Source organism: Protomyctophum bolini (genome assembly GCF_963924005.1).
Source record: "Protomyctophum bolini genome assembly, chromosome: 3".
NCBI lineage: Eukaryota > Metazoa > Chordata > Actinopteri > Myctophiformes > Myctophidae > Protomyctophum > Protomyctophum bolini.
The window spans coordinates 28,193,623-28,214,229 of record NC_137864.1 but is presented as its reverse complement, the minus strand read 5'-3'; the positions used below and the strand labels follow the sequence as shown (position 1 = coordinate 28,214,229).

General features: G+C 47.9%; 1 protein-coding gene across 1 annotated transcript in view; it reads right to left on the bottom strand.

The window, feature by feature from the left end:
• bnc2 (basonuclin zinc finger protein 2) overlaps positions 1–20,607 on the bottom strand; it is a 144,026-nt gene that overhangs the window by 16,272 nt on the left and 107,147 nt on the right. Inside the window, 1 exon segment of the mRNA XM_080759588.1 lies at positions 341–2,778. Coding sequence (XP_080615714.1) covers positions 341–2,778 — 2,438 coding nt within the window.

The window sequence follows — 20,607 nt, the reverse complement described above, 5'->3', positions numbered from 1 at the left end:
CTATCTAGGCCAGTGGAGTAGCTTTATGCTATATGCAGTTGATCCAGTAGGAGTTAAGCCATGTGGTTTTTGGTGCAGAGTAAAAGATTATACCACTCACACAAAAGTAAATATCAGGTGACTTATATCATACTAAGCTGCTAAAACGGATTTGTGCCTAGATCACATCAGAAACGTATGTCCTTTGAACGTATGTAATTTTAACCACCTGAAATATAGTTAGCAGGCTTAAGCACTAAGAAATGTAACGTTTGCTGTAAACCTACCTGCAATTGATACATTTATTTTACATGGGACTGTTTATAGCAGCATGTCTGAAAGAGTGTCCACTGGCACTAACCTGTCTCGGCTCCGTCGGGAGGGGAAAGCAGCGTTGCAGCCGGCCACAGTGCACACGTGCATCTCTTTGAGGTGCACATTCTTGTAATGGAGTTTGACGCTGTAGGAGCTCTTGAAACTCTTCTTGCACACGTAGCAGATCTTGGGGTCAGGGCTCGAGCACAAGTCCCCCTCCGGCGAGTGCGAGGAGGGGAACTTGGGAGGAGGGCTGGCGCCGTACCCCATGGAGGAGATGAAGCTCTCGTGCAGGGCGGCCATGCTGGCGGCTGCGGCGGCGGCCGCCGCCATGCCTCCGTTGTAGAGGCCGTACTGGCTCATGCAAAACATGTCATAGGTGGGGTCGTTGAGCTCCTCCTTGATTTTGATGGGCGGCTGGTGAGGGGAGGGTGAGGAGCGTCTCTTCTCCTCCATCTCCTTCCTCAGCTGCAGGGCCTCCTCTCTGCCCTCCTCCTCCTCGTCGTGCTCCTTGTCCAGCTCGCCACTACACCTGCTGAGTTTCTGCTGATGCTCGTCGACCTCCATCATCTCGTCCCGGTAGTACATTTTGGAGTCTGAGGTCTCGGACTCGTTCTCAAAGTCCCTCTCGTGGTCCTGGTCTTCCGAGGTGAAACTGCCCATGCACCGGAGCTCACTGGAGCCCCGGAGGTCATTCCCGCCGACCCTGCCCTCGTTGCCCGGGGGGCCGTCTCGGCATTCGTCCTCACTGTGCCTCATCATTCCTCGCAGGGTCAGGCCAGGACTCATCTCGTCCTGGGAGGGCGACTGGTGCCCACTACCGCCACTGTGGTTCCCGCTACTGCCACCACCATTGTTGTTGTTGTTGCTGTTGCAGTTTCCGTTCATCTTGATGTTGTTGTGGAGAAGGGACGAGGGGTGATGGTGGTGATGGTGACAGTTGTCATCTTCATCCTCATCTTTGTCCTCGTCATATTCATCTGCCACATCAATCACCTCCTTCTCAATCTTCACCGGCATGCTGGACTTGCGTGGCTTCTTCTTGGGGGTGGGGTCACTGGTAGCGGTGGCGGCGTGGTCCTGGTTGGTGCTGCTTGGGGTGGACAGGCGATGTGACATGGGCCCGGCTTCGGACAAGTGATTGTGGTGGTGGTTGGTATTGTGGGAGGCTATGGCTGCAGCGGCCAGGAGGTGCTGCTGGTGGTCCATCATAGAGGTACTGTTGGTGGTGTTAGGCAGGATGGGGCTGGTAGGCAGTGACACCGGAGGGCTGACTAGGTCTGCGGGTGATAGCAGCGTGCGGTAGAACGGGGGCACCGGCTGGACTGGGTGCACCGACTTCAAGGAGGGGAACACCAGGGGACTCTGCAGGGGTGAGTGGATCATGGAATCCAGTGGTGGAGTGCTGAAGCCCAGGGGTGGCCTCCCTGGGCTGGTGAGGGTGAACCCACAACTCTTGGAGCTGGATATGACGGGTGTACCGGGAGTGGAGCGGATGAGGTCTTTGTCTCGGTTGTTGCGCAGCATGGGCATGTGTAGGCGGGGGTTGGGGTTGGCACTGTGGCGGTTGCGGCTGCGCAGCGAGCTGAAGACCATGTTGCAGCCTTCAATGGTGCAACGGTGCTTGATCTTCAAGTGTACAGCATTATAGTGGATCTTCAGGGTGCCTTTGTCATAGAAGGTCTTTCCACAAGAGTTACAGCAGACGCGGCCCTTGCGAGAAGTGGCCCCCATGCGGCGCATGCGGTGCATTTTGGAGGAGAAGGAGGAGTGGGTTATGGCCTTGGACTGCTCATGCTTCACAAAGTGGTGGTGGACCTGGTGGTCATTCATGCTGTTGGACTGAGGTTGACTGTGAGTCTGTGGTGGATTCTGTGGTGGTTGCTGCTGCTGCAGCGGCGTCTGCCCCTGTTGGGCCTGATGGGCTGAAGGTGTTGGTGAGATGGGCGACGCTCTGTTGCTTGGCTCCGACTTGGGCTCAATGTTGTTCATGGGTAAAATGGCCCCACGGCTGGGACTCTGGCGAAAAGGTGAAAGGGACACTTCAGAATCACTAGTGTCTATCTGCTCACTCTGGTTAGGCAAGCTTGGCTCGCGGAGCCGCAGAGCAGACTGCTCCATCGGCAGTGCATTGGGAGGCAGGCCCAGCAGGGGGGCAGATACAGGATTGATGTACTGGAAGGGTAGAAGGAAGGCCAGGCTGTTGGGGATGTTCTCAAAGTGGTGAATGCTGGAGGGGCTGCTGTTCTCCAGATGTGTCAGCAGCCCCGGGCTGCGGCCTCGATTGTTGCTTTCAATGAATGTCCTGATCCCGGAATCTGTCTTGGAGGAGGGAACGGTGACCGCCTGGCCTTCCTTCTCCTGAATGGCCATCAGCTCAACGATGGACTTTGTCTCACCGAAGCGAAGGAACTGCTGCAGGGTGATGATCTCTTCTTCCCGGGACATGATGGTCCAGCGGTCCAGCACCTTGCCTGCAGTATCCTGGAGGCCCAAGAGAGGAGACAAGACAGAAGACACACACAAAAAAACCATCATTGATTGTGCATAATCAGCGTAGCCAATAGGGAGGTGGGGGAGGGAGGGGTTTCTGCCCATGAAATTCACGGGCCCCTGGAGCGACAAGTGAATAATAGAACTTTGTCAAAATACTCCCTCCCACTGTCCCACTGTTTTCCTATCTCTGTTCATCCACTTTTAGCTATTATCCAGCCATGCAAATGCAGTCATTAGCTACAAAGCGATGAGAACGGGTGAGAGATTAATCGAGTCTAAAGCAAACAAATTGAGACCACCAGGGTGGGGGCTACTAATGGGTCTCAGTGAAATTTCTACATTGTGGGGACGATGCTGTTGATCTACTTGCTGTGAGACTCTTTAACAAAAACAGCCCTCTAAAAGATGTGAACTCTTGCTGAGACTCCCTCCATACACGCACACAGTCCCCTCTAATATTTACATCCAGCGTCAGTCGTTAAGGGAAATAATAGGATAATTAACGTGAGCCACTAATTGCACCTCAGTTGGCAAGCATTTTTCTTAGTGTGCGTTTACATCTCAGAGGTAATGTAATCCTCAAGGGAGCCACAAAGCAGGCTTGCGATGTACTGTGTGAGGGAACAGCGTTGGACATTCAAATAAGAAAACTCATGTTTATTTAAGGTCGTCTTTGAAGACGCCTTCGAGGTGACACTGAGCTCGCTTTCCTCTCATTAAGCCGGCTGTGGAGCAGTATTTACCGTGCTTTATGTTAATTAGGTTTACAGGATGCATATCTTCTGTCAGATTAAATATTAATGAAGCTGTATTTTGTCACCAGGGACTGTGTCAACTGAAAATGCACAGGCTTGCATTTCACCATGTCTGCCCATGAGGACAGAGAAGGCGCTAGAAGGGCCAAAGATGTAATGAAGTGAATGTCAGAAGTAGATATTTTACATGAGCCATGGAGTTTCATAATCCTGGACTTTTGTAGACCCTGGGAAGCGTGGGAAACTAGTTTCCATCCTGAGAGGAACAGGATTGCTCCAATGGGAGACTTTTGGAGCATTATTCCAAAAGGAGCAGTTTCCTTGGCTAGTGTGTTTTTTTGGAGATGGTGCTATTAACCGCTGAAAAGTAAAACGCCCAGACTCCCTTGCTAAATGTGCACATTGCCAAACACCAAGACATGGCAAGGAATTCTGGGAAAATAATCTTGGCAAGGCCCGAATTCAAGATTTGCGGTCGAGCTCCTAACTTTGATGATGTACAGAATACTTGACCCAGTGCTTTTGTCACCTTGTATGAACCCAGTGTTCTCAACGACATCAAGCAGCACTGATAACACAATTGGAATAAAATGGTTGCTTATGTAGCAGAGTAGTCCTGCCTGAAGACCAAAAGATGTGCAGCAAACGTTTTGTTTCCCATACGGGAGACCAGGGTTGCCTCTGTTGCCTCTATGGCTGTTGTATGAGATGGTCTGTGTATTTGTGTGACGGTGAGAAATAAAAACAGATAGAACAAAGGGAGACTGAAGGAAAGATAGAGATAGATGAGGAAAGATTAGTCTAATATGTGTTTAATAGTACAGTTGACACAGGTTCCTGTGGGACCCGACAAAAGTGACATAGTGGAAGTACGTGAGGTGAGTATAGTGACTGACAATTATGGTAACCTTTCATGCAGGCCCCTTGCCTGCTAGGACCAATACAAGATAAATGGCAACTCATCTCTTATGAATATAAAGCTGCAGAAAACCAACATCACAAAGCACAAAGGCCCTGCATGGAGAAAACAGAAGATACATGTTTAAAGAGAGAGAAGGGAGATAGGATGGAAGAGATACAGAGGAAGAAGAGAGAAAAAAATCAAAATAAAGTGAAAGAGAGAGAGGAGGCAGGGGGTTGTTGAGTGGTTTCACATCACGCCCTCAGATATACTGGAGAAGCAGACCTTCTGAGACGAAACATCAATAGTCACTGGGGCATTTTGTTGTTAAATATACATTAAAAAACATTTTACACTTTCATTCTGTGTGCGCTTCAGAGTCTTTGCCTGGAGGTATAACTTTAAATTTGAGGTCTGGGTACTATTATTTCATACTGCACGGCCATTGGGGCATTTGTATACTTCCATTTTATTTAATTGGAATAAAAAAACTGAACCAAATTAGTAAGCGAATACTTGAATAGTTTCAGTAAGAAGATTTTCTTCTTTTTTTCTGCAGTTATAAAATTGTAAAAAGAAAAAGAAAGAAAGACCAGGCATTAAGCCTGTGCTCTATTCCAGTGGGAAGCACAGTCTATGTTTTTGGTGATTCTCCAGATATCAGTGCGGTACGGTACAGGATGGCAAACATTTGCTAATTCGTCTACTTTCCATGTCCATTAAACAATATACCTGTTAATCAAGTCGAAGTCGCAAAATGAGAGTGGACGAGACAGAGGAGAGGATAGAATAAAAAAAGGCTGGAAAGAGAGAGAAATATTTCTGGAGCAACGATTTTGGCTTTGTTCAATGGCGGAAACAAAGGGCATTCACAACTATACAGCTTGTAACATTTGGGTTTATTCAGAATTTATTTAACATTTCTAGTTCTCATCTTTTAATCTTGTGACTTTTTGTTTGGGCTATTGACAGACCTGACGCATAGCTCCTACCATTCAGCACGGTTAGTACCAAAACAAAACAACAGTAATTTTGGTAGTGATGATCATGATGATCCTGCACCATACCGTTCAGGTGATGTGGAGAAGTGCCTTTTGCGATATATTATGTAGGCTGCACGCACGCACACGCATGTGCGCGCGGATAAAGGAACCAAATGTTGCTCACACATTAATCTGATCCTAGTCAACTCCTCCTTTTCTCTACTTCCCCACTCATTGTTAAATCAAAGAAGAAAGTCTGAATGCAATGGTGCGGCATGTAATTTCTACCAAATGGAATCCGTTAGTGTTAGTGAGGGCCAGCCAGCTGTCAAGCTACAGGTCAGGAACTCTGCTGAGCAGAGTGTGTGTGAGAGGGGGGCTACACAAACACTCCCCGTCCGCTGGTCCAGCGACTTCTGGAGCCCAATCAACAGGGGCTTTAGGCCATGGCCTAGCTCGGAACACAGAGAGCATGCCTGCAGACGGAGACCGGAGCAAAGCATCACAGCGGGCTAGAGAAGGTTATGAGGGCAGACAAGCTTGGCTAACGGACTAAACTGATCCACAGATCTCGTATACAGTAGTGGGAAAAATTCATGTGCTTTTTATTTAAGTTTAGGAACTTCTCATTACATGGCCATTCCTTTAACCTCAGTGCTATATAACTGTGGTATGCGGCGCTGCAGTTCGCAATACCTTGTTTTATGGCAACGATCAAATTCCAGACCACAGGATTATATGCACAGAAATGGCTAAATGCTCCATAAACGGTAATAGATGATCAAAGTCTACAGATGTAGCAATTTCTTTTCAGAGACTTAAGTTTAATTTAATACAATATGTAATAAATTGTATTCTCAAAGACCCTAAACCAATGTATTAATTGAGAATTATACATCTCCACGCAGTCTACAAAATGAGTGAGCGAGTGCGTAAATATGTGAAGTCAAGATATACATGTATTATATAGGCTGTTCTGCATGAGTAAAATCCTCAGTGTTAATTTCACATTTAGGCCTAAGAATGTATCAATAACAAAATTGCAAAATGAACTCTTAGCCTACGTGTCTCTGAGTTACAAGTGGGTAAATTATAATTTTTTACAGATTATATTATAGCATAAAGAGTGGGACAGTGTGAACATGGAAACAGAATATATGTACATATAGTTCATGGGCACGCCATGGGCCTGAGTGTGTACACAACACGCCACTGCATATTTGCAGACAAACACAGGTCCCCGTAGCCCTCGCTGCTACTTCTTAGCCCACTCTGGCGCATTAGCCTGGCGACGTTGCCGGCAGAGTAACAAATATGCCATTAGAAGCACTTTTACAAGTAGGCACTCATCTTCCAATTAGCTTAATGTGCTCCCTTCCCCCACCCACACCCACACCCCCGTCTCTGGATTTTCCAGGCCCATATCTACCTCCTCATGCACACACGCCACATTCCCTCCAGTAAAATCTCATTAAAACCCCACCCTCCCCCCACTCGCTCTCACACCACCCACCCCTGTGTGCTGCTATGACATATTATTCTGTCATTATGCATCCCTGAGTCCTTTAAACAATACGCCTAAACCTCTGTTTGCCAGGTTAATGACTATTAACCAATAATTACAGTGGAGAGGGTGAGCAAGAGTGACAGTGAGAGAGAGAGAGAGAGAGAGAGAGCTGAGACAGAGACTGAGAGACAGAAAGAGATGACAGGAAAACAACACTCTTCATGTGGAGAATGGTCAGCCTGCGCATGCTGGTATGTTTTATTCACTGCATGGCTCTGAACCCTGGTGACAATCACATGATCCATACCACTAACATTAACGTTACCTCGTGCTTACCACAGAAGCAACATTTATACTGGACTATTTGCTGGACTTAATGCAGTAAAAATATCGTGGTGGCTAGTGTGTGCGTGCGTGGGTGCGTGCGCTGTTAAAGGGCGGGGGGTACCTGCCTTGTAAATTAACGCTGACAAGCAGGATGAGCAAATTATGAACCTTGTCATGGGCCAAGACACCACCACTGTCAGTTAAAACAAAGCAGCCAATTATGCAATTAGCCAGACACACTGCATTAACAATGCTGTGTGTGTGTGTGTGTGTGCGTGTGTGTGTGTGTGTGTGTGTGTGTGTGTGTGTGCGTGTGTGTGTGTGTGTGTGTGTGTGTGTGTGTGTGTGTGTGTGTGTGTGTGTGTGTGTGTGTGCGTGCATGTGTGTGTAACCATAGGGGTTTCTAGGGTGGTTTGCTTAAGGGATTAAGGGCTGTGCATACATACAAGATTTTCACTAATCATCACCTATCATACTCACTGACTGAGTGTATTTGGAAAGCAGTGCAGAAGAAAGGTGGTGTGCTAAGCACAGGCTAGCAAGGTTAATGTGAGCAATTAATATGAGAGGTCCAGTACGGTGTATTGAATGGCAGATCCTTCATCTACAGTACACAATGCTGAGCTACAGGTACAGTATATAGTTAGGTGGAGTGTTCACTGTACGCACATTATAGTCTTTGTTTTATTGTGGTCCCTTTACAGTAAATATCAAAGGAGCACCGAAGTCTGACGTCAATATTGGGGGTTCATGTACTTTTTATTTGCATTGTAATCCCCATAGGGAGATGTTAAATCACCTCATGTAAGAACTGTGTTTGATAAATAAACATGTCATCCCGGCCGTTTCACTCGTATGGATATGAAGAATCAACTGACTGCTACTGAATTAGTTACATTTTCGCTAGAAAACAGACGTCAGGACTTCGGAGCTCTATACCCTGGCATTGCCAGACCAATTTGCAAATGCCAATAATCTGGAACATCTCAGACCAAAAGACTCAGTCTGGATGCAATTGGATAGAGCTACAGTATACTACAACCTATCAGAGCATCCAAAGTTGTGACATATTGCTGAGCAAGTCGTCTGGTGCTAGGTTTTCGCACTTCCGTTTTCAAGTAGGAAAAATGGGGGTCTGGTCACAAACTTTTATATTACAGCTAAAAGCACACTAAAAAAATGTTTCTGAAAGCAGCTGTGGCAGGAAATAGGCACGTAGCATAATCTTGATTTGATCAGCACTGCGTAGTTTGAGAGTTTGTTTGAGTTTCGTGAACCAGGTGCGTTGCACTGAATGGACTGTCAGTCATGGTATCAAACCCGTGCCATATTAGATAAACGACTGTGATTGGCCCGACCTGGGCCAGGTCGGCTGGAGATCTGTCAGAGCAGGAGGAGGGCCAGGCGAAAAGTGCCAGAGAAAATAAAAAAGTGAGCTCACAGATTTTGTCGGGTTCCCAGGCTAGTAAATATCAGTGCTTTCCTGCACCACTGTCCCCAAAACCAATTCCTGTCCGGCTGCTGTACTGTATGTTGGCAAACACAGTGTCTCTGGCTCTGATTCTCCTGTCAGGTTTGTTGTGTGGTGCACCATGCAGCCTGAGGTGTTTACATGTTCATCTTGGCCTAGAGACAAGCCGTATCAGCCTGCGTGGGATGTCAGCTGCTGTGGATGCACCTTCACCTTAGGGCAGCTCAGTGTGACCGGCCAATCACGAGGCGGCATCACGTTGCAATGAGGGGGGGAATGGCTCTCACAGTGGCAAGACAAACCATGGGAACCACATTGATCCACCAATCGCCTGGTGGTGAACGCGATCCCCCTACCCAGGCCTCGGGGGAATCCCACATTGATCCCTGGGCCTGGCTCTCAGATACAGCTCCCAGAGAAAAGCATCTCTATCCCTGCGCTGCCACTTCAAGGGAGGTTAAGCAGAAGTTCCTTGTGATCTGAGAAGGTCTTGAACCTTTGGTGCTTCCTCTTCCATATTCCTCTCTCTCTCTCTGTGTCTCTCCTCCCATCTCCTGGCGGTATGAATAATGCAGGATGGCTAGTGGCGAGAGAGAGGGGGCAACGGGGTGGGGTTGGGTTGCGGGAGGATGGGGTTCAACACAAAGCCCATCGCCTGGAGCCATCACTTCAGAGGGCCCAGAGCTCCCATGGCCCTTTAGACCCCCACTCCCATTGGCTGGCTCCCCAGTAGCAGGTCATGGGTCATGTGTGAACAACCATCTCTCCACTTCTTCTACTGTGATGGACCACGGGGGAGTTGATAAGCTACAGACGTGGGTGGAGGACATTTGTAAGAAGCGCCGAGGTTAAAATTAGCGCCCTGTGATCACGGTAAATACTATGTTCTCGCGCTTGTACTTCAAGAGAAGCATTCACTTTTGGTTGTGACGCGTACATGGATGTATAGTGTGTCTGCTTTAGAAGTTAGCTATGTCTCATCTGCAGTAGCCAGAGTTGTATTTCGGTGTTTAGCAAGTCAATATCTTCTTTACTTGTGCTTGTTGCATTCAAAAGTTTACAAGAGTTACTATATGTGACAGAACATGAAGCATCTGGATTTAAATTATTAGATCTATCCTCATGTGCCAAAGCATGGACCTGTCTCAGTACATAGTAATGTAATTATACAACATCTACGTCAGAGTACAACAGCCCTTGTATATTGATGGCCAGGAGCTTCCAAATTCAGTAAAGAACGATAAAAGGGCGCTTTAGTCTGGCTGAAGAAAAAAGTCTCATCTGGAACAGCACAAGCCAGATTCAGTGAATCCTGTTTTCCATATAAAGCCAGTACTCCCTCTTAAAAAAAAGAAAAAAGGAAAAAAAGGTCAGACTTGGAAAACACAGGTGATTCAATAAAGTCCACACATGGCCCTCTGTGCTCCCTCATATTCCTTGTTACAACCATGGACCAGATCTATCTAGGCTTGATTCCTCCTCTGTTATTTAATTAACAACCGTGCAAAGGGGGCCCTCATCTTGGTCAATATTATGCTCATCAGTGCCAGACAAGAGTGGTGATTGTGGAGGCTCGTGGTGTGAGTGACTGAGATGAGGCCACAGGCCTGTTTCACCAGGGCCAGACACCGCTGATCAACCAACTAGCCCACAAGATACCCCCGCCTTCACCTCTCAACCTGATTTAACTCAAGGCTTTGGTTAAAAATTCATGACCCTGTGTCAGTTGTTGCTACGGGCACACTAATCGACTGGAGGGTAGATTTATAGCAAGAGACTGCAAAGGTGTGTGTGTGTGTGTGTGTGTGTGTGTGTGTGTGTGTGTGTGTGTGTGTGTGTGTGTGTGTGTGTGTGTGTGTGTGTGTGTGTGTGTGTGTGTGTGTGTGTGTGTGTGTGTGTGTGTGTGTGTGTGTGGGGGGGGTGGCTGTTATAGACTGCTTTAACGCAAAAGGGTGAGTCACAATCTGGCGCTCCCTAATGTCCAGGTGGCTCTTGGTAAACACTCTCCCGTTATAGTTTTTCTACATGCTCTCTCTCTCTCTCTCTCTCTCTCTCTCTCTCTCTCTCTATACCTGCCTTTCTGAAAAACAGCCCCGCCGTGAATAAAGAAAGCATCCCATAACCTCCGGTTCACCCCCTCTCCCCTCTCTCTCCCTTTGTTTTAAATCTGTCCCACTGCATCTTTCAAAGAGGAAAGGACAGTCCTTTGGCCACAGCCCAGCAGAGGTGCAGATGTGGGGCGGCACATGGAAGCCATTTTGGGCCCCTGATGGGTGCGCCGCCTCAGTGGAGCAAAGTCAAGCCTGCGGTCTGAGATCAGAACCTCCACACATGCACGCATGCACGCACGCACGTGCACACACACACATACACATACACACACGCACACACTCTCAGTGTGAGCACCGTTCAGACCCCTGGGGCCTGATCCATCGATTACACTGTCTCTTTTCACCAGCTGAGTCTGGGGTAACGTCAGCCTGGCCTTGCCCCGACCGTGCTAAAGGAACCGTAGCCGTGATGGTCAACGCAAAACAAGAGCAGAACAGAACAAACTCAGCGGACTCAGTTCGTGACCTAGGGGGACGCCTCGGAGAATGGCGGGGCGAGGGGAGGAGGAGGGGGAGAGAGTGATAGGAGCAGTGAAAGGGGTAGGGCTAGGGGGGGGACGGGGGGTGTCTGCCTGATGGTTCACATTAATTGAGGATGATTCGTGTGATCTGCTCTGGGTTTGGATGCGGCAGCCAGGGTCTAGTCGGGGGCCTGGGAGACAGATGTGGAGGCCGCTGTTGTGCTCTCCCTCCTCCAGGGCCAATGGAGAGCAGTGAGGCGGCTGAGAAATGGTCTGTCTGTCTTGTCTGTCTGTCCAGCATGCAGTGTAGCAGGGGAAAGGGAGGGGAGGGAGGCATTGGTGTGACAACCTCCTTTTCTTCTTTGTTTCTATCACATCTCCTTTGTCTTGATTACTATTTTGGCTGGAGGCCGTACGGCAAAAAAAAAAGGGAAAAAAGCGCATTAACATATGCTCACAATTTGCTCTTTGGCTACGTGGTTGCGTGTTTGTGTTGTGCACCCATGTATCTGTCGTTCCTGCGCTCCCTTTTCAGCGTAATACCGACCCCCAAACACACATCAACCCTAACACATACAGTACGTAGGTAGCACACAGTATCAGCCGGTTTCAGGAAATGTTACTGGTCTTAAATGATCTACTGCACTGGTTCAGAAGTAAAGCTGGCATTATGTGATATATTACTTTTATTCATTATTTACTATCATGTTGCATTTTCAACCTTATGAAGGATATTTACAATAAAAGTATAGCCCATGTGTTCACATAGCCTACATTATGTGTGATATAGTATGTTGAAAAGCTAGGCTATGTTCTGAAGCATTATTACCATGCACCAACACATAATTAAAAACCTATACATGTTACATTAATAGACAACTCTATAATAGCTAGACCTTGAGTCATTTTATTTGCATCTATTTTGGGGTTTAGGGTTAGAGGTTTTTGTCCCAACCATTGCTCTCCTGTACTCCTGTGTCATTTTCCCTCTACGGGAGAAGGAGTGTGCAGGGAGGAAAGAGAATAAGCTAATGGACTCTTTACTTAATGTGATCAGAGCTATTATTGACATGCTGCCAGGAAGATGCAAGACCATTAACTCAACCATGCCTCTGCTCGTGCCTTCCCTGTCCACTTCTCTAACCCCTGCCCTGTGCGCACTGCCTCCCTGCCAGACTCAAAGCAGGACAAGACGTACCTACTGGGGAGGAAGCCTCAAAGGACATGGTGTTGGTCAACTTAACCAGGAATCCATGCAAAGCGAGGTGAATTAACAGTAATGTGCTCCAGCACAGATCTACTGGATGTGTTAGCCAACATCTTCCAACTTTATGTTTAAAATGACAACATGTTTCTTTGCTTTTCTAAATGAAGACTACGTGTGAAAGGAACAAAAATTTGTAGGCAATTATGGTGGGACTTTTTGGCCATTAACCATGTAAAACATTGTGTTCACGAATATTTCTAGCAAAGCGAAATATCACTTTGAAAAAACAGGCCTTAGTTGGAATTACAATGGCGTGCTCTGGTTTTAAATGGCCTCCTTTGGAATCAGTGGCTGGCATGAGAGTTGGCCCGTTCATCATAGCAGAGGTGGACTGCAGCGTTGCTGTGGTGTGATTTACACTGGCCCAGACTACACCATGTGCCAGAGCACATCTATCTGTGCTCCTGTGGCTCAGGAACTCTGTGTGCGTGCTAGTGTGGCTGTGTGCCTGTATGCGTGTACAGTAAGCGTAGGTGTATATGTATGTGTGCAGTATGCATAATATACAATATGCATTCATACAGCACCTAGTCATTGCATGTGTGTGTATAGTATACATACATGCAGATTCCAGACACACAAACGCATGTGTTTGTGGGTTTGCGAATCAGTATGCATATCTCTACAGTACAGTACATGAGCGCGCTCGCGTGTGTGTGCGTGCGTGCTGCGTGCGTGTTTGCGTGTGTCGGCACAATGATGCCTGATTTATAGTTGATTGCACAGCGTGTCCTGTACCGGGAATAGCCAATGTACAAGCTCACACCATGTTGTGCCGCGACACGCTGTGAGCTTGTAAATCTGCTATATTTCGGTGTGCGATACCGATACGGAACTAAGCGTAAGTCAGGCTTGGAGATTGGGTGCTCTGGGGTCTCTCGAGGCACAGCTCCAGGTCCCTGCGCCCTGTCTACTGTCATAAGCTCCAGAATGGTGATTACTTACTACAAAAATAAACATCATTACCATCTGCTGCACTGTAACCTATACACCAGCAAATGCTGTGGACCATCAAGACACACACAGCCCAGAACAATAACACCAAAAAATACATATCAGACCTGTACGCTGGATTTTTCATCCTGCCGTTTGAGTGTGTGTGCGTGTACAGTATGTGAGTGACTGTGCGTGTGAGAGCATAATAACTCAGTTGAATACCTCTCAATCTGGAAGCTTTAGATTGAAACCAAATTTGATTTTCAAAAGGCAGAATAAAAGAGTGTCTAAAAATAAAGACAACAGACTGATATATCTGACAGGGCAGATAGTAAACCACGCAAGCTTTACCGTGCATGACGCTCGCGCGTGTGTGTGTGTGTGTGCACGCGCACACGGCCACACGCATAAGCAAGAGAGAGACAGAAATGCATGCAAAGATGGTTCTGTGCATACGAGTGTCTGCGTGTGATTGTGTGTGTGTATAGAGGGCTGGGGAATGTGTGTGTGTGTGTGTGTGTGTGAGAGAGAGTGAGTCAAATGCATGGAGACAGAGCATGGGTTGATGGGGAACGGCCGGACTGCTCTCAGGGCCAGCAGATGTTTGATCCATCCGACGCACATCTGGTCCTCAACCCTCTACTTTCACTCCGCTGGACCTCTCCTCCTCCTAGATGTTCATTGTTCCTGGAGGACCAGTAAGCCCTGCCTTTAGCCCCTCATGGCCCACAAAATTCACGTTTCACCATCAGTCAACGCTACCCGTTTAGAGCTACGCTTAACCCTACAGGCTTTTTGCATTGAGTATTTATGGGTATGATTTGTGCGGGTTTTGCCGGCCCAAGTGATATTTGTCGCGTGCATTTTCTTTAATGCCGATCCTCACTCTCCCACGGCCGCAGACAGGTCCCATCCTGCAACACCAGCATTAGCGAGTAATACCACCAGTAAGGAAATACGGATCCCAGTGGCGCTCGGCAGCAAAATGAAAGCTGTCGTTGCGCTGTAGTGGGGCCTGCGAGGGTCATACAGCACACTTAACGACTTCATTGTTTCTTTTATTGTAGGGAGCGGAGAGGAAGGGAGGGAGGGAGGTGGACGTGCGGGGGAGGAAGGGAGAGTGGATTCCTGCAGGACGGATGGCTGTGGGGACGACGTGACGAGAGGACTGTCAACCCCGTCGCTAACTCGCCATGGAACTTCCCTTAGTAAATGTCAACTCTGTGACCCTGCGTGGCTGCGGAGGCCCTGAGGCGGGGCCGGGCTGAGAGGGAGGGGTGACCGCCAGGCTGATGCATGGGAGGCCACACAATGACTGTGGCTGGCCCCTGGTGACATTGTGTGTGGGTGTGTGTGTGTGTGTGTGTGTGTGTGGAGGGAAGGTGGGTGGGTGGGTGGGGGTGGCGTGGAAGGAAATGGCTGCTGTGTTTGTTCAGAGGGAGACGTGGGGCCACCTGGAGAACACGGTAACAGGACTGCCAGAGAAAAACATAACCTCGAGGATGACAGTACTGTGTACGTGTGTCATGCAGTGTGTGCGCGTTCAAAGTACAGTATGTAGAGACAGAAGACGGTATGTGCAGTGTGTATGTGCAGTGTGTAAAACACAGTGCAGTGTGTATGTGCAGTGTGTAAAACACAGTGCCGTGTGTAAAACACAGTGCAGTGTTATATGTGCAGTGTGTATGTGCAGTGTGTAAAACACAGTGCAGTGTGTATGTGCAGTTTGTAAAACACAGTGCAGTGTGTATGTGCAGTGTGTAAAACACAGTGCAGTGTGTATACTGTGCAGTGTGTATGTGCAGTGTGTAAAACACAGTGCAGTGTGTATGTGCAGTTTGTAAAACACAGTGCAGTGTGTATGTGCAGTTTGTAAAACACAGTGCAGTGTGTATGTGCAGTGTGTAAAACACAGTGCAATGTGTACTGCACTGTGTTTTACAACAAGCGGTGCAGACATAATACCTCTATAGACCCACTGTGTATGTTGTAATGCTATCTGCCATTGTTTGGGTCAGTCCCAGCCTGGCTCTAATGCTGTGCTGCTCCTCTCTATCGATCCCCGTTGGCCCTGTGGTCAGCGGGGTTCCTGTCAGTAAACTCATTGAGCCGGGGCACCCTCTCCTCCCCTCCCCTGACCCCTGCGTACTAGCACTACACGCTAAACAGCCCTCACAGAAAGTCAATACGGGGCCGGGCCCAGACTACGTCCTACTGGGGCCCGAGAGTCCATGAGCATCTTCAGCTATAGCAGTCGACGTCTTTGCTCGCCGCGTCCCGTGAGACTCTCACTAAGTCAATTTAGCGTTAGCACTGGAACCTGTTGCCAGGCACAGCTCAGCACGTGTTAGCGCTAATATGTCTCTATCTGTGTGAATTACAAGGCCGGGGGAGAGGGACCCAGATGCAATAAGTATGGATTAGCTAATGTCCAGGTTCTGTCTAGGCGGTTGTTAGGAAAGATGTTGTGTGTGTGTGTGTGTGTGTGTGTGTGTGTGTGTGTGTGTGTGTGTGTGTGTGTGTGTGTGTGTGTGTGTGTGTGTGTGTGTGTGATAGTCACAGTAATGGCCTGGGATGGGTGTCTGGGCTGTGGCTTGTTGTGCATGTCAGTGTGTAAGAGCTGTATGGGGCGTTTTCTAGGAGTTCTGGGAATTGAACTTCTTTGAACTATGGTGGGTTTTTTTGTGAGTAAGGGGAGGAGGAAGGGGAGGGTGGGAGGGAGGGAGGGAGGGGGTTGGCAGAAGGAGGGAGGGGGAGGGAGGAGGGAGGGAGTGGTATCATTGAGAAAACGATTAGTAGAGAGGGAGAGATGGAAAGAGAGAGAGACTGTAAGAGATGTTAATGTATTTATCTATCTATTGATCAACCTGGAGGCTTAGTGAGGCTCGGGTTAAAGGTCCTATAGAGCTTGTCTTGTTCTCGTTGTTTGTGTGTGTGTGTGTGTGTGTGTGTGTGTGTGTGTGTGTGTGTGTGTGTGTGTGTGTGTGTGTGTGTGTGTGTGCGTGTGCGTGTGTGCGCGCGGGTGCTGTGGGGTCCTAAATGACTGCATATACGCGTGTGTTTGTTTGAGTATACAAGTACAAGCAAACCAAAATGTTTGTGTGCATGCGTGCGTTTGTGCATGCATGTGTGCGCCAGTGCTTGTATCTGACAATTGATTAGTGTTGTTGTGTCTGTGCGGCGCTGGCCTCTGTGTAGGCCAATGCCCCTGACAGCAGCAGAGTGGGATGAGAGCAGGGCCCGGGCACAGAACAAAGACGGAGAGGTGGAAGGCGAGGTGAGTGTGTGGTCAAACGGGGGCGTAATTAGGCACCATGTTTTCCACTATCTCTATATATCGATCAGCCTAATTCACAATCACCATATCTTCCACAGCAAGTCGTCGTCCCCCCACCGGCTGCCAGGGTGCCTGGGTTGCCTTTAATAATGCATGCCGCATACATCTCTTTTGCACACAGCTAAAACCAATACCCATCTACATGTGCTGCATCTGTACTCCAGCCAATGGAGGGGGAGAGTCAAGAATGTGTCACGGCCTGTTCTTTTAGTGCTTTGTAGACTTTAAGACATTCAGAAGTCTGTTTTTCGTGTCGGTATTGGAAACACATGTCGTCGGTTTGATGTCAGTGTTCTTGCGTGTCACCACACCGCAGACATAATTTATCTCAGGGAATCCTGGGACTTGTCACAACTCATTCAGAATACTGATTCTAGTGAATGATATGTGTGTGTGTGTGGGGGTAGATAGAACACATGGAACAGTGTTTGATATGTGTGTGTGGGGGAGATAGAACACATGGAACAGTGTTTGGTCTCAAGCTGGGATCTGAAATTTGTATTGATCATAAAGAACCGAAACCAATTATTAAAAAACTAAATACCTGTCTATTAACAACTTAATACCTGTCTATTAACAACTGCTTTACGATGTAAAGCAGTGATAGCAAAACCTGTTTTTGAAATTATTGACCCATTTTTGGACAAATTCTGCCTATCCAAAAAACCCACAAAACTTTCCTGTTGAAATGTCCTTGACAAAGGCACTAAATCACTATACTCTATACTCACTCATTGTAAGTTTGGTCACACTGAATAAGTCAGTCTGCCGAATACCTAAAAATATGTTCATTCCCCAAAAATGCAAATTCGGCATCGATGTGGAGTCTCACTTGTAGCTGGATAAATGAAATGTAAAATATTCTGCAGTGTTATTTGCTTTTTTACAAGGCTATGGCAGAGAGGGGAAATGGGAAATTTATGTACAGGTGTCTGACTTTCATGGTCTGCCATGAAAGCATAGAAAATAAGGTATAATTGAAAGAAAGTGTGAGCAATTTGACACTTTTACAAGGTTGAAACTGAGGTCTGTTGACTCTGAAAACTTTGTGCCTATGCTACAAACTAAAAACTGTACCACACGCATAATTCGAGAAACACACACACACACACACACACACACACACACACACACACACACACACACACGTGTGCCCACTGCCCACACACACACAAAAATACACATAGACACACTGACAAAATACGTGCACGCATGCATGCACACACACGCGTGCACACACAGGTTGTGTCTGGCCAGGCGTCATGACTGCCTTGGGCCTTCCCTGTGGGTAGAAGTGAGGAGGTGCCAGGTCCCCACAGCGTAAGAGAGGGCTAGTGTGCCACAGTGCAGTGCTGCAGGGCCCTTCTATGGGCTGCTTTGATGTGTGTGTGCGTGCATGTGTGTGTGTGAGGCCAGGGAGTGTGTAATCCTGTGTCAAGCCGGTGGAAAAATACTGTGGTTCTACAGGCTCAGAGGAGCAGTCTGTGTGTCCACAGGTCCCTGCGTCTATGGGACTGGCTGGAAGGATGGCAGTCACAGTAATGTGGAAAAATGTCACACATATACATTACTGTACATACTGTACAAACAAACAAACAAACAAACAAACACTCCTCTCTGTGTTGATGATGGGAGGGGATGCAGAGACAGTAATGGCCTCAGTGGCAATCACGCACGCACACAGACACACATGGTGCCTGGTGTGGTATCTGGCTGCTCCAGAGTCCAGAGTCAGTAGACCAAAGTGTGTGTTGAGGAGAGGGGGGGGGGAGAGGAGGAGAGGAGAGGAGAGGGAGGGGGGGAGGAGGAGAGGAGAGGAGAGAAGGGGAGAGGAGAGGATGGGAGGGGAGGGGAGCAGTGACTAAAGTGAAAAGTCATGCCAGGGTGCAGAGGGGTTGAGCCGCTCGTCCGCTGGGAGAAGTGACTACATCTACAGCTGCACTCAAGTGCTCTTAAAGTCTCTCTGGTCTCTCCCTCCCTCCTTCTTTCGGTCTCCTTCTCTCCACTTTATCCCTCGTTCACCCCCCTACAGCCCTCCCTGTGTTCAGACCCATGTACAAATGGCTGTTTGCTGTACAACTCCCACAGCGTGTTTGTGTGTGTTAGTGCTTGACGCTAACAGCATGTAGAACAAAGAGGGGGGAGAGAGAGAGAGAGAGGTCTCTTTTCTTTATTCACAAATGGCTCTCGGAAAACAAAAGGCACTTCCTGAATGGAGATGTCAGAGTGCTATTAAAGGTGATTTGTACTTACAGTAGTCGTGCGCCGGTGTCGCGCACTGAAAGCAGTCGATATACAAGCTCACAATGCAGCGCAGCACGACACATCGTGAACTTGTACTTCCGCTATTTGCACACCAGTGTGCAACGAAGTATAAATCTGGCTTTAGTGGCTGAGCTGCAGCCACACTCGTCCCGCTGTCAATAGGCCTTAATGCGCCAACCAGCCCTGCACGCTCACTCTGTGTGTGTGTGTGTGTGTGTGTGTGTGTGTGTGTGTGTGTGTGTGTGTGTGTGTGTGTGTGTGTGTGTGTGTGTGTGTGTGTGTGTGTGTGTGTGTGTGTGTGTGTACATGTGTGTGCCCCTAAAACTCATGCTGGGATCACTCAGAATCCACACTTACTGCCTGAGTGCCTGAACAATGATGGAGAAAGCATTGCAAAAAATTAAATTAATAATAGACATATTCATGTAACAGAACCGGTAATAATCTTGTAAATGAATTAATTTGAATTAATTTTAAAAGATGGAAATTATATTAGTTAGTTAATGAGTATTAATTACATGATATCAATCAGAATGATGAGTGCTCTGAAGTGGGAGCAGGTTCCCATTCACCCATTATGAAAGTGGTTCATTTTTCAAATGCCTTAAACCGCAGGAACCGTAATGTTTGTACCTGCTGTAGCAGTTATATATATATTTTTTTTTTTACATATATTATTGCAATAAATTACTATTTAAAGTCGGTGACTGATGATGAAGTATAGGCAAAAAAAAGAAAGGTGTTACATCAAAATGAACATCTCACACAGTGTGGGATGGCATGTGCATGGGAGACCTAATTGTGTCACGTCGAGAGCGAGTGAGAGAGTGTGGCTAAATCAAGAGGTGAGTATTAAAGGGATGACGGCTGTCTGTGTTAAAGGGATGAGCATCAGCGGGGCTGCTAACTGTCACCTGCCAGGGGTTAACCCCGCGGGTGCCAACACTTCCCTAGCACGGAACAAAACACAGGGAGACGAGCCTTTCATTCTGACGCCTATGCAGCAGCCCTCTTCTGTCAGCTGGTATACGACTGTGCACGTGTGTGTGCCTGCCTGCCTGTGTGTGTGCGCGTGCGTGTCTGGTGTGCGTTCACAGGCACAGATGTGATTGTCTGTCTTTGTGTGTGCGGCGTGCACGTAGGCCTTTATGTGTGTTTACAGTCATGTGTGCATCAGAGACATATTTCCCCCCTCTAATTAGCACGGGGGCGCCCTGGGGGCAATCAGAGTGGAGGTTAATGAGAGAGAGGGAGAGAGACAGAGAGAGATATAAAGAGAGAGAGAGAGAGAGAGAGAGAGAGAGAGAGAGAGAGAGGGGGGTACGGCAGTGTGTTGTGTTACGGCTCCATGTACAATACATGGCCTCTCATCACGCTGTCACCCTGAAGGGGCATCAGCCTCACAACGCACACTCTGATGGTACGGGGCCGTGACAGGTGACAGGTGTGTGTGTGTGTGTGTGTGTGTGTGTGTGCGCACTTCCTATCCATCTTTG